We start from the raw sequence: 13599 nt of genomic DNA on the forward strand, positions 1-13599 counted from the left end.
TACAACTTTGTATAAAAAAAAAAAAAGATTTTGTAATTTTCCAGAAACTTGTGGAAAAAAAAATAAATCTTCCAGGGACTCAATATGCCTCTCAGCAGATCAGTTAGAGTGTCTACTTTTTAAAAAGGGGTCATTTGGGGATGTTTGTACTATCCTGGTATTTTAGCACCTCAAGAAATGTGATGGGCGGTCAGAAAGTAAAAGTTGTGCAAATTCCATTATCTCTACCATAGTTTGTAGAACCTATAACGTTCACACAAAGCAATCAATATACACTTATTGGGATTTTTTTAAACCAAAAACATGTAGCAGAATACATTTTGGCCTAAATTGATGACAAAATTTCAGTTTTTTTGGATATTTTTTATGACAGAAATGAGAAAATTAAAAAAAAAAACTTTTCAAAACTTTTTTTTTTATAGCGCCAAAAATAAAAAGCGCACAGGTGATCAAATACCACCAAAAGAAAGCTCTATTTGTGTGAAAAGGATATACAGTTCATTTATGTACCGTATTGCATGACCACGTAATTGTCAGTTAAACTAGTGTAGCAATGCATAGCAAAAAATGGTGTAAATTGCAGACCAGGGGTGGGCAAACTTTTTGACTTGAGGGCCACAGTGGGTTCATATATTGGACCCGGGGGTCGGACCAAGAGTAGATAAATGATGTGTATGTGTGAATTAATATAAATTAAATTAAAATTTGTAACATTAAATGTTTAGATTAATTTAAGGTAGAAAAGCATAAAAAGAGTTATTTTACAAAACTTTTATGCAATGTATTTCTTTCATAAAATAGTGCCTTCAATTTTAGTGGGAACAGTGTTGTTGGTCTCCCTTTTTTGTTAAGGCATCAAAGTCAGGAGTTAGTTTTGTTGTTGCAATTCGCAGAATAGATCTGAGGTGTTGGTCAGTTAACTGGGATCTGTGACGGGATTTATTGATGTTCATGCCGCTGAACGTCTGCTCACACACGTAGGTCGAGCCAAACAAGGCCAGAATCTTCTGTGCCATCCCCCGGAGGTTTAGAAAACAGTCATCTATAAGTGAGGCATAGAACTCTTTTAGTGGAAGAGAGTGGAAGTTCTCCTTTAAGATTGCATCAGATTGAAGATCGATTAGTTCCAATTGCACTTCTTGTGGTGCTGTTTCTGGGTTTTGTGACAAGGGACAGGCCACCAGCTGAAGTGACTTTTCAATTTTTTCAAAATCTGAAAACCGACGGCAGAATTCTTCATGCAGGTCATTCAGTGATTTGCTATATTTATTCACATTTTGTATGGCCTTTTCCTGTGTGGCAAGTGTGGGAAAATGAGAGAAGTTTTTCTTTGAAATTTGCCTAGAAAAAAGTCAACTTGGCTTTGAAGGCATTTACATTACTATACATGTTGTGCACATACAGGTCTTTTCCCTGTAGCTTGACATTAAACTCATTCATGTGAGAAAAAATGTCAACAGCAAACGCAAAGTCACACAGCCAATTCTTGTCGCTCAGCTCTGGAAAATCATCAGACTTCCCCATTAACTCCAAAAATGTATCAATCGCTTCTTTAAGATCCCACACTCGTTTAAACACTTTGCCCAAACTCAACCAGCGGACACAAGAGTGGTAAAGCAAGTCTTGGTGGTCTGCGTTGGTTTCCTCCAGAAATGCAATGAACTGACGGTGCTGAAGTCCCTTGGCTCGTATGCAGTTAACAAGCTTTATAACTGGATTCACAACATGACTAAGCTGTAATACAGATTTACACAAAGATTCTTGGTGTATGATGCAGTGGAGAAAAATGTTTTTCTCAGGGTTTTCCTCTTTCACTTTATCCTGAATTCTTTTCAGCAATCCCACATATTTTCCAGTTAAATTTGGAGATCCATCCCTAGTGACATTAGCAAGTTTACTCCAAGGTAGCTTCATACTCTTGATGACAGCAGACACCCGGTCATACAAATCTTCTCCCCGTGTTTTTCCTTTAAGTGGCTCCATGTCCAAAAACTCCTCTGTTATTTCAAGACTGTTGCTAATCCCTCGGATAAAAATTAAGAGCTGAGCTGTATCTTTTATGTCTGTACTTTCGTCCAGTGCTAGCAAATATTTAAAGGACTCTGCAATATTATTTAACTTGTTTGTTATGTCTTCATCAATCAGTTCCACACGACGAGTCACTGTCCTGCGTGATAAATTGAGGCTGTTCCTGATCTCCGCTTGATTGCTTCCTGCCTTGACCTCTGGCTTGTCTTGGATTATTCTTCTGTCTGTGCTCCTGTCTGATTGATATTCCGTTGCTGACCTGGCCTGTGACCTGACTACTCTTCCTCCTGCCCCTGTAAGCCTGATCTGCCTGACTGATACTGAACCCGGCTTGTCTGACCCTGCATCCTCAGCACGCAGCTCTCAAGTATCCATCCATCCAGCACGGCTACATCAGAACCCTGCTCCCTGCCTACAACTCATCAGCTGTTACTGGACTCATACCCCACCGTGCCCCTGCGACTGCTGTCTCACCATCAGCGGTCCTTGAACCGGAGTTGTACGGGAGGCCTGCCTCTTCACGTCAGGCTCACTATCCAGGTACGTGACAGTACCATATGGCCATTTCTGAGCCTGCAAGAGGACCTTCGCCTCTGGATGAAATATGTCAACACCTGACAGCACTGACCCAAGCAATCAAAACTCTGCAGGAAGGATATATGCACCTGGAGGAACGCAGACCCTGGCTACACCTGCTCCTGTGTCTGCGGCTCCCAGCCGCAACCAGGGACTCCATGGAATCGCTTGCTAATGCTGTTAACATGATGCCACCTCCTGAACCCCGTTTACCCACTCCTGAGCGGTTCACTGGAAACCGAAGCAAGTTTAGAGCGTTCCGCAACGCATGTCAACCTTACTTCAACCTCCAGCCCAGAACTTTCTCCACAGAAGCTGTTAAAGTGGGGTTTATTATCTCTCTGCTTCAAGGTGAACCACAAGCTTGGGCCCATCGCTAGAAAGTCATCACGCACATCTGAACACTATGGCCACCTTCTTTGACTCGATGGCCCAGCTGTATGATGACCCACAGCGGACCGCCACAGCAGAAGCAGAATTCATGCACTCCAACAGGGTCGCCGAGCGGCCGAGGACTATGTCACAGACTTTAGACGTTGGAGTGCAGACACTAATTGGAACGACGCTGCCCTGCGTCATCAGTTTCGTTTGGGTCTTGCTGAAGGCCTCAAAGATGAACTTGCCTGAGTTGGCATACCAAATTCTCTGGAGGACCTAATCACCCTATCCATTCAAATTGACCGCTGCCTACGAGAACGCAGGTTAGAGAGGTCCACCCAAGTTCCTAGGCCTACATGGGTGCTACCCAAGATTCCGATTCAGCCTGGTCTAGAAATTCGGATCCTGAGACATCAGGCACACCTGAACCTATGCAGCTTGGTCCAATTCGTCCATCACTAACTCCTGAGGAACGCGAACGCTGCCGAATACACAACCTCTGTCTGTACTGTGGAGAAACTGGCCATTATGTGCGTTCCTGTCCAGCTAAGCAGCGTAAGTGCATCTCCTTCTCTTCAGCTAATCATTCATCATTATCCACCAGCTCAACTCATATGGCTGTTCCTATTTCCTTCCAGCTTCCCGGAAGGATACGATTGTATCAGTGACCGCAATTATTGATTCTGGGGCTTGCAGCTGCCTAATTGATTTATTCTTTAGCTGCAGAGGAATGTGTTGCTGGGCTGCAAAGGAACAGGGGCTTAATATATTTCTACCTGATGGGTTTTGCATCAAATCCAGACTGGTAAAGTCCACGCCACTTCTGACTACCATAACCACTTACCATCAGGAACTATTAGGCCTAGACGCAATTGCCTCTCCCTTGTTTCCTGTCATTCTGGGGATACCATGGCTACAGGCTCACAACACACAGATTGACTGGAAGACCGAGAAAATTTTGTTTTCATCCCCATACTGAAAGAAATATTGCCTACCCATAGCACCTTCACCTGCCTCCACGATACTTTGCATGGACTGTGACACCAAACTTGCCCAAGTAATCCCACAAGCCTACCATGGATACTTGGATGTCTTCAGCAAACGAGGAGCAGATACCCTTCCTCCTCACCGCCCATACGATTGCCCGATCCGAATACGGGATCTGAAATTTTTTTGGGCGCATTTTTCCCTTATCTGAACGGGAATTAGGGGTATTGAAGGAATACATTGAAGAAAACCTTCAAAAAGGATTCATTCGCCCCTCTACATCTCCGGGAGGGGTGGGAATATTCTTTGTGGAAAAGAAAGACCAAACCTTATGGCCTTGTGTGGATTACTGGGAATTAAACAAAATTACGGTAAAAAACCATTACCCCCTTCCCTTGGTTCCCAAACTCTTTCAAAGACTCAAGTCTGCAGTCATGTTCACAAAACTAGACTTAAGAGGAGTCTATAACTTGGTCCGTATCCGGGAAGGGGACAAATGGAAGACTGCTTTTCGTACCCGATTTGGCCACTTCGAATATTTGGTCATGCCATTTGGATTATGCAATGCATCTGCTACCTTCCAACACTTCATAAATTACATTTTCAGAGATTACCTTGAAATCTTTGGATGACATCTTAATATTTTCCACATCCTTGGAGATCCATCGAAGACGTTAAAAATGTCTTAGGATGACTTCGTCAGCACGGACTTATACGCCAAGGCCGAGAAATGCAATTTTGAGCAACAAAGTATTCCATTTCTCGGACTGATCATATCCACGGCTGGAATCAAAATGGATCCACAGAAAGTCTCAGCAATCCTGGACTGGCCAGTCCCCTCAGATAAAAAGGGTACATCAGAACCCTGCTCCCTGCCTACAACTCATCAGCTGTTACTGGACTCATACCCCACGGTTTGTAGGCTTCACCAACTTTTACCGAAAATTCATCAAGAACTTCTAGGCCCTCATCTCACCCATTACCCAGTTTACGAAACTAGGGGTCCGTTTCCACTGGACTTCTGAAGCACAGGCCGCCTTCGAAACCCTGAAGGAACTATTCACAGCTGTCCCTATTTTGAGCCATCCAGACTCCACAGTGACTTATATCCTAGAGGTAGACGCATCAGAAAATGCAGTTGGGGCAGTTCTTTCCCAATGGAAAGGACTCAAAGAATGAATGCATCCAGTAGCATTCTTTTCACGGAAACTCTCTTCGGCTGAAAGGAACTACGACGTGGGCGACCGGGAACTTCTGGCAATTAAAGTAGCCCTGGAAGAGTGGAGATACCTGCTAGAAGGAGCCACACCGATTCTAATTTACACTGACCACAAGAATCTTGTGGTCGCCTTAAACCACGTCAGGGCCGATGGGCACTTTTTTTTTTCAAGATTTACTTTCCACATTACTTATAGGCCTGGGTCCAAGAACACCAAACCCGATGCACATTCATGCATGTTCAAGGATCCAAAAGATACCCCAATGCCAGACACCATTTTGCCAGCAGGGAACTTTCTGTTACTACAGACCAGCCTTTTATCCCCAACTACAGCAGGCATCGGCAGGAGCATCCAGCCCACGCGGCGTTGCAGTACAAAGGATGGGCTTCTATAGAGAGATCAAATTTTGGTACCCGAAGAAATGCGGACCCTTGTCCTTGGGTATTTACGGGAATTCCATGGAGCCTGACAAATTCTTTAACAAAAACCCGAGCAGTTTCAAGAGCGGAGGGTGTATTTTTTAGGGGCAAAAAATGGGCCATCTTTGATAGTCGGTCTACTATCACGAAAATGGTGGTACATCCTTCTGAAGGTGGGAGTTCAACTACAAAATCCATCTAAATCATCTTCCATGGTCTATCAGGTACAGGCAGAGGTCTGAGCAATCCCCAGGCTTTATTTCGGGTGCTTTTATTTCGGGTACAGACGGTGCACACCTTTACATAGGCTTTACAGTCTTTTACCATATCTGGCCACCAGAACTCTACTGTTTTGGAGACCCCGAAGTGACCCGCTAATACGGGCGCACGCCTGTCACTAATGCTGGCACTAAAAGGGCTATTTAAACTGGCTGCAATAGTTGCCCCATTGCCATATGGTCTTTTCCCTGCTCGTGTTCCCTGATTCCTGTGATTGTCTCCTGATACGGAACCAGCCTGTTCCTGATCTCCGCTTGATTGCTTCCTGCCCTGACCTCTGGCTTGTCTTGGATTATTCTTCTGTCTCCGCTCCGGATTGAGCTTCCGTTGCTGACCTGGCCTGTGACCTGACTACTCTTCCTCCTGCCACTGTAAGTCTGATCTGCCTGACCGATACTGAACCTGGCTCGTCTGACCCTGCATCCTCAGCACACAGCTCTCAAGTATCCATCCATCCAGCACAGCTACATCAGAACCCTGCTCCCTGCCTACAACTCATCAGCTGTTACTGGACTGATTACAGGCACTCATACCCCACCGTGCCCCTGCGACCGCTGTCTCGCCATCAGTGGGTCCTTGACCCAGAGTTGTACAGGAGGCCTGCCTCTTCACGTCAGGCTCACTATCCAGGTACGTGACAGTACCATACGGTCAGTCTCAGGGCAAACTTTACCTCGAGGTGGAGAAGTCCCAGGTTGGAGGTCTATAGCACAATCATAGAGATGGTGAGGAGGCAAACAGTCAGCAGCTATCTTACAAAAGACGTCTTGGAAGGCCTGATAATGCGGAGAGAGCATCGGAGAGGTGGTGACCTTAGCGACGGGTACACAAAGAGGTGGAAGCACTTTAGGGAGACAAGTTCGATGGCATTGTAACCCCATGACAATACTTGGCCAGAGTTCCAGTCAAGATAGGGTGTTTCTGCAACCATGGAAGTCCAAGAATGATGGGACTTAAAGACTTAGGGAGGATCAGGAAGGAGATTTTCTCAGGATGAAGAAGACCCACATACATAGTTATGCAGTTAGTTCACAAGCATAGAGGTCCTAAGGCCAAGGTAGAGCCATCAACTGCAGATACTGACAGGGGTGTCATCAAGGGGACAAGAGGAATGCCCAATTCAGCGGCCAATGATTGCTCAATGAAATTCCTGGCTGCCCCAGAGTCCACATAAGTAGAAACCTGATACGAGTTCAGGGCCCAATGGATGGAGACAGGTATAATAAATCGAGGGAAGGTGGTGGAGTTCAGGTTCTGGTCTAGATCACCACCCTCAGAGTGACCTAGACCCGAGTTTCCTGGACAGACCAAAGAAGTAAAGGCATAGACCAAATCTTAGGCGATGCGATCACTCTTGTGGAGTGAGGTGTGTTTGGCCTAACTGCATAGGTTCTTCAGATGTCGGTACAGTTCCAAAGGTATATCGATCAGGGATTTTTGGAAAACAGGACCGAACGAACCCACTTTGGGGCGACGTGGACCAGACCTTTCCAGATCTTGCTTCTAGAAGCAGACATTGATTTGGATGCTAAGAGCAATAAAGTCATCCAGGGTGGTGGGTATGGTTGTTCCAGCTAGTTTGTCTTTAATACGGTCCGCTAGACCTTGCCAAAAGGTTGCAGAAAGGGCCTCATTATTCCATGCCAGTTCCGAAGCTGGAAGGTGCAAAACTGAACCGCATACTGACCAACAGTCATGCTACCTTGACAAAGCCGAAGAAGGGCTCCCACAGCAGATGAAGTCCTGCCGGGCACATTGAAGGTTTTTACGGAAAGCTTGCTGGAAGGCTGGGAAAATGGAAATAGTAGGATCTTGATGCTCCCACAGTGGTGAGGCCCAAGCCAGTGCTTCACCAGAAAGGAGGGAAATCATGTATGCTACCTTGGAATGGTCAGCAGGAAAATGGTTGGCTGCTAGTTGAAAGTGAATTGAGCAGTGATTGATGAAGCCTCGACAAGCTTTGAGATCACCAGAGAAGTGAGGCAGTTGAGGCAGCTGGAGTTTCGAAGGACTGTGTTTCACTGGGGGAACAGTGGGGGTTGGAGCAGCACGAACTGGAACAGAAGCCGAAACAGAGGGTGAGGAAGTGGATACAACCTGCAGTTGATCCAACTGGGAGGAGAGTTCCTGCAGACAGTGCATAATTTATTCTTGGTAGGCCTGCTGGACATCGACTCTCTGCGCCAAACACTGAAGTTGTTCCAGGAGAGGCTGCAGTGTCTGTGAGGAGCTCATGGCCTGAGCAAACTGTCAAGCACCTGTGGTAGTGAGCCCTTGTAGATAGTCAACTTGGGGTTCCCCAGGGCGCAGAGTCTAAACCCCAGCCTGCTTCTTCACCAGAGCCCCTGATGGTGGGGATGGACTTGCAGCAAGCTGGGACCAGATCACCCCCACGTATGCCCAGCTGAGGATGTGGAGACCTCTAGCGGGAGCAGAGTAAAATGGGAGGAGACAAACGGAATTCCGATAGACTAGCCGAGGTCAGGACGGGCGTAAAACATCACTGTCAGTGAACAAAGCCAGGGTCGGTACAAGAGTAGTCAAATGCAGGATACAGGAGTTAGCAACACACAGGAGCTCAGACAACTAAGAAGTTGCTCAGGCAAAGTGGCCTAGACTGAGCATGTCTTATATAGGCAGGCAACAAGGAGGCGGGCCAGGAAGTGATGGAAGGGAAGGAAATAATACCCAGAGAACAGCAGACGACGCCCATAGGTGAGAACAGACAAACCACACGTGAAAGGGATCGGGATCAGCACTGCAGCAATACACAAACAAGAAACTGCAGGCTAACTTGTGACAGTTATACTCACTGTGGAACCTAAGGGGTTATTCCTCTGCACTGTGTAAAAAGGAGGTTTGATCCTGTCTTCTCTTTTTCTACTGTCCCCAATCCATCTGCTGATAGAACAGAGCCTTGGGTGGTAAGCTGCACATGTTCCTCACACTGAACTTTTCTGATTTCTACAAATAAAACACTGGCTGACCACGGTGCTCATTGATAGAGACCTGGCAACTCAACTGTGCTTATCCGAACAGATTTGTCATCGGACTCCTTTTCCCCCCGAGGTTATATTGATTCTTTATTCACAGCTGAATAACCTCACAATCCAATCAAATTTATGTTTCTGGGTGGGAATGGGACTAAAGATAGGGTTTGCTGGGCACAAATTTGGACTACCTTGACTTCCTTCTCTATCAACATTCTCACTATCTGGTTCCATCCCGCCTGGCACACCTTCACACATCAGCCACCGACACTTGTTTCATACCCCAGGAGATGTCCTCCATGTCCACATGTCTTATGCTCTCCTGGTTTTGGACAAAGGTACTTAAACTCGAACAATATTTTTTTTTTTACCTGTCCCTTCCCAAGGGACCTGTGGCATGTCCTTCTGCACTTGAGACCCCTGTGCCCCACCAAACACCAATGTAAACTGGCTACCTACGTATTACTGGCAGCAAACCTAAAGTTTGGAAACAACAGTTCACACCTTTCACAGAAGTTCACCGCCGACTAGATTTCTTTCTTGTCTCCAGCATTCTTTTAGATACCCATGAGAAATTCCTTACAATATGAACACCGTGGATCCAACATGCCCATCCTTCTATATCAATGGCCAGTTTCATGTTGCTATAAATACAAAGAGCCTACAGCTCAGGCGCTCTTGATGTCCTCCTCTATATTTCTTCCTCGTGCTCCTTTATCTTCTTTACCCCCCTTCTTTTTCTTCTCATTTTCCTTTCCTCTTCTTGGCAGGGATTAGTTATAGTTTATTCTTATATATTCGTCTATTTGAGCCTTTGCTCAGTCAATTTTATACACAGACATCTTTATCAATGCGTAGCTTCATGTCTATAACATATAGCATATGGTTTTTCTCCTTTTATCCACATTATATCATTGTTATGACATGATCTGTGTATCTTCTGACATATGAGTTTTATCAAAACTTGTTACGGTTTTACTAATTTACGCATGACTGCACCTGAATTGTCTGTCATTGATTTTATACTTCTACCTGCATACATGACTGCAGTTGCAACTGTATCTTCTAATTGCAAAAATTTTTCAATAACAATCTATTGAACGGAAATATACCCAATGATCATGTAATCTGCAGTGTTTAGTGAATTACAACAAAATGTGACTTTTGGAGCCTAATACTTAGATGTACAATACCATACTGGAAGAATTATATCAAAGTATATACCTGTATTTTTGTTGAAAAATCTGCATCTAAGAAACTGTCCATTTTAATAAAGTTCCATTCTATGCAATTGTACAACTGCAAATAATGCTTAGGGGATTAGTAAATTTTATTTTTTGGTTGGAATGCACACCGATTGCTCCTCTCCCTTTGTAAAAAAAAAAAAAAAAAAGCAAGAAATCCACAAGGCACAAAAAAATTGAAGAAAACAATTGTATGAATATACTTGAATAATTATGAAAACACTTTTAATCCCTTTCCATCCTCCAAAAACACACACAAAAATTTGGAGAATATATTATGCATTACCACTCTTCTTGGACATTTGGTCCAAAGCCAAGAGTAAGACCCAAGTATGGAATGTGATCACTGTCTACATATACACTTTGCTGTACCCATAATCTAAGCACTGTAGTGCCTTTCACAAGACACACAAGTCAAAGTTCAATTACTCTGCAAAAGGATAAAAGGCTGGAGAGTAGAGGGCCTTGAATATGAATATTGAACACAGATTAATTGATAGGTAACCCAATTTAAAATTACAATGCAACCTTTTCAGGTTGATTTCAGGAACAATGGCAAGTAGGTGTGCTTAGTTAGAATGATCAAAGATGTGTGCCAAAGGGCACAAACATTTTAGCCATAGCAGTATTCTAGATATGTTGAGATTAAGTTATTTATCACTTGTGCAGGTGCTGGGTTGCATGTTTTATTGTAATAACTCTTCCCATAATATGGGCTTTGAAAAAACTTCTCTCTCTAGCCAAAGATCATAGTTCATCTGAAAGTCTTCTGGCAATTCTACATGTTGTCCGAGCACACTTTGAAGGCAGTTGTCAACAGGTAGGAAGTCAGGATTCTTGTGAGTCCGATCATAACGTCGAGAGTTGAACCGCTCAATATTGGCTCTAAGTGCACATTCCTCAGCTTGAAAATCCCAGGGACGAGCATCAAGATCTATAGGCAAAAGTAAATACATATAATGTCATGCATAGTTTGTGAGTTGACGTAAAACACACACAAATATTCAAGCTCTGAGGCTTCATACCATTCCCATATGCCCAGTCATCATTAAGACGATGTCGGACTTTCTGGTAGATGGCTGACATAGTTTTCATGTTGCTTTTTCTCCACTGTCTCCCAAGGTATTTGGTTTGCACTTTTAGCAATTTGAGTACATATAGCTGCATCATGGCTTGCTTAACTTTAAGGGCTCGTTTTAGGATGGGTGCAGACTTGAAGACCACCAGCATCTATTAAGAAGCAAATGAATATACAAATATAAATGGCCATTTAAAAAAAAAAAAAAATAATGTAGTTTGGAAATAATGAAAATGTCTAACTATGGAAATTAAAGGCTGTTACAAAAATTACATCTGTTGCTAAATTGAGTAAACCTAAGGGGGAAAGAAAAACAGGAATAAATGATATCTGGATTGCAGCTGTTTGCTGCCAATATCTGAATAACTTGAGGTATTGGGTAGGGGTTTGGTTTCCATACATCCTGCTGCATATGTAGGGCAGAGGGGAGATTCCCTACACCAATAGTTTTAAAGTCACTGTAGAGTCTTACAATCTCTGTGAAGGAAAAACTGTAATTTTACCCCTGCCCATACCAGGCATGCCGCAGTTTTAGCAAACAGTAGGAAAAAGCTCCTCCTCTGGCTTTGGGCAAGGTGAGGATAGTCCTCAGGAGTTGCACTGGTTTGCCTGCCCAAACAAATTTCAAGAAAGTAGACCTCAACCTTGGCAGGAAACTGGGTGGTAGTCATATCAGGAGGGTTTGAAGCAGATAGTTAAGCCTCAGCATAGTTACATAGTTAGTCTGGCTGAAAAAAGACAAAAGTCAATTCAGACATAATGTTCAACTTTAAAATAGTGATACGCCTGAACCAGAAGACCTCTCTGTCCCAGCGCAGTAGGTCTGACTTAATCGTTTTAATTAATGGGGCAAAGTTGAGTTCAAATTCCCTAGGAATATTCGATCCCAGGTATCTAGTATGAGAAGAAGTCCACTTAAAGTGGAACTGAGATTCAATTTGTTGCTGGAAAGAGTGGTCCATAGAAATAGCCATGGCCTCTGATTTGTAATAGTTTACCTCAAAGTTTGAGAGAGATTTGTAGGGTCCAAGTTCTTGCATCATGGACGGTAACAAGGAGACCTGGTGCCATCACAAAGAAGATTACGTCGCCTGCATAATCGGCCAATTCCTTACCCTTGGCTGTGATACCCTTAATATCTGATCGAGCCCTGATTGTCTTCAAGAAGGGTTACGTCGTTAGTACGAAGATCAGGGGTGACAAAGGGCATCCCTGCTGGTTTCATTTCGTATGGGGAACGCATGAGATAACAACTCATTAACCCTGACCCGTGCTCATGAGGTGGAGTAGAGTGCAGAGATCCACGGCAGCATTCCCTCTCCCATTCCAATATGTTCCATAGCTGCCTTCAAGAATGGCCATGAGACCCTGTCAAATGCCTTCTCCGACAAGGTGGACATCCTGGAGTCCCGAGATGCCTCCTGTCTGTCCAGTTGAGAGAATGGTAAAGAGCCCTCTGTCAGATTATATAGGGAGGTATAGTATTTCTGAAATACCCGAGCAATCTCCGATGAGGAAGAAAGGATGGTGTTTCCAATGGATTTTATGTTCGAAATATGTTTTTGCTTTGGCAGTTCTAAGGGCATTGGCTAAGAGTCTACTGGGTTTGTTTCAGTATTCATAAAAGGCCCTCCGCACCCGAGCAAGTTTTGCTTTAGCCTGATCAGGAATTCAAATTATCCCTCAAAGTCTGGAGCTGCTCCTCAACCCACTAAGCTTGAGATTTCTTATGTATTCGCTCTAATGCTTGTATTTTAGTCAGTAAAGATTCTGTCTGAGAGGCAAGGGTTTTCTTTTTGTGGGTTCTTAGGCTGATGAGATCACCTCGAAGAACGCATTTATGAGCCTCCCAAAGACAGAACGGGACACTTCTTCAGTGGTGTTGGTCATAAATGAAGAGTCCAGTTCCTGCGTAATCCGCCCCTTATAAGTCATGTCATGCAGGAGATTCATTAAGCTTCCAGTGCCAGGTCTGGTGGACTCCCTTACCCAGTTCCAGAGAGCAGTGGGTAGGAGCGTGGTCCGATATCGTAAAAGAACCAATGGTGGCAGAGGAAATAACTGGAAGAGAACTTTGTGTAATAAATATATATAGTCAATCCTGCTATATATTTTATGATTAGGGGAGTAGAATGTAAACTCCCTATCATGAGGGTGGAGCAACCTCGCCGGGCATAATTTGGAATAGGGAAGATGCGAAGCTCCTCTCAATACATCCTGTAGTGGGTCTAGGGCCATGTTACAGTCTCCTTACAGTATCAATTTCCTCTCACAATGTTGGTCCACCAGTGAGATAGGATGCCAACGAGGATACTGGATCCTCATTGGGTACCTACCAATGGTAGGTGACCAAAGTGACTCTCTACCCACAAAGGTCACCGCTGATCAAAAGAAATCGAC

The 13599-nt window shown here is 44.2% G+C and overlaps 2 protein-coding genes across 2 annotated transcripts; one reads left to right on the plus strand and one right to left on the minus strand.

Annotated features, from left to right (window-relative positions):
• Nucleotides 1–812: 812 nt before the first annotated feature.
• Nucleotides 813–1983, minus strand: LOC149429354 (general transcription factor II-I repeat domain-containing protein 2A-like). The gene is made up of 2 exons (XM_089666508.1): nt 1378–1983; nt 813–1292 (listed from the first exon to the last, which is right to left on the minus strand). Exons 1-2 carry the CDS (start codon nt 1981–1983, stop codon nt 813–815), a joined length of 1086 nt encoding a protein of 361 aa, XP_089522634.1.
• A 602-nt stretch (nt 1984–2585) lies between these two features.
• Nucleotides 2586–2984, plus strand: LOC149429355 (protein LDOC1-like). Its single transcript, XM_089666509.1, has one exon. It carries the CDS (start codon nt 2586–2588, stop codon nt 2982–2984), a length of 399 nt encoding a protein of 132 aa, XP_089522635.1.
• Nucleotides 2985–13599: the final 10615 nt, after the last annotated feature.

Source organism: Staurois parvus, unplaced genomic scaffold (assembly GCF_062004578.1).
Source record: "Staurois parvus isolate SC_StPar_1 unplaced genomic scaffold, SC_StPar_1.0 ptg002742l, whole genome shotgun sequence".
NCBI classification, from domain to species: Eukaryota; Metazoa; Chordata; class Amphibia; order Anura; family Ranidae; genus Staurois; species Staurois parvus.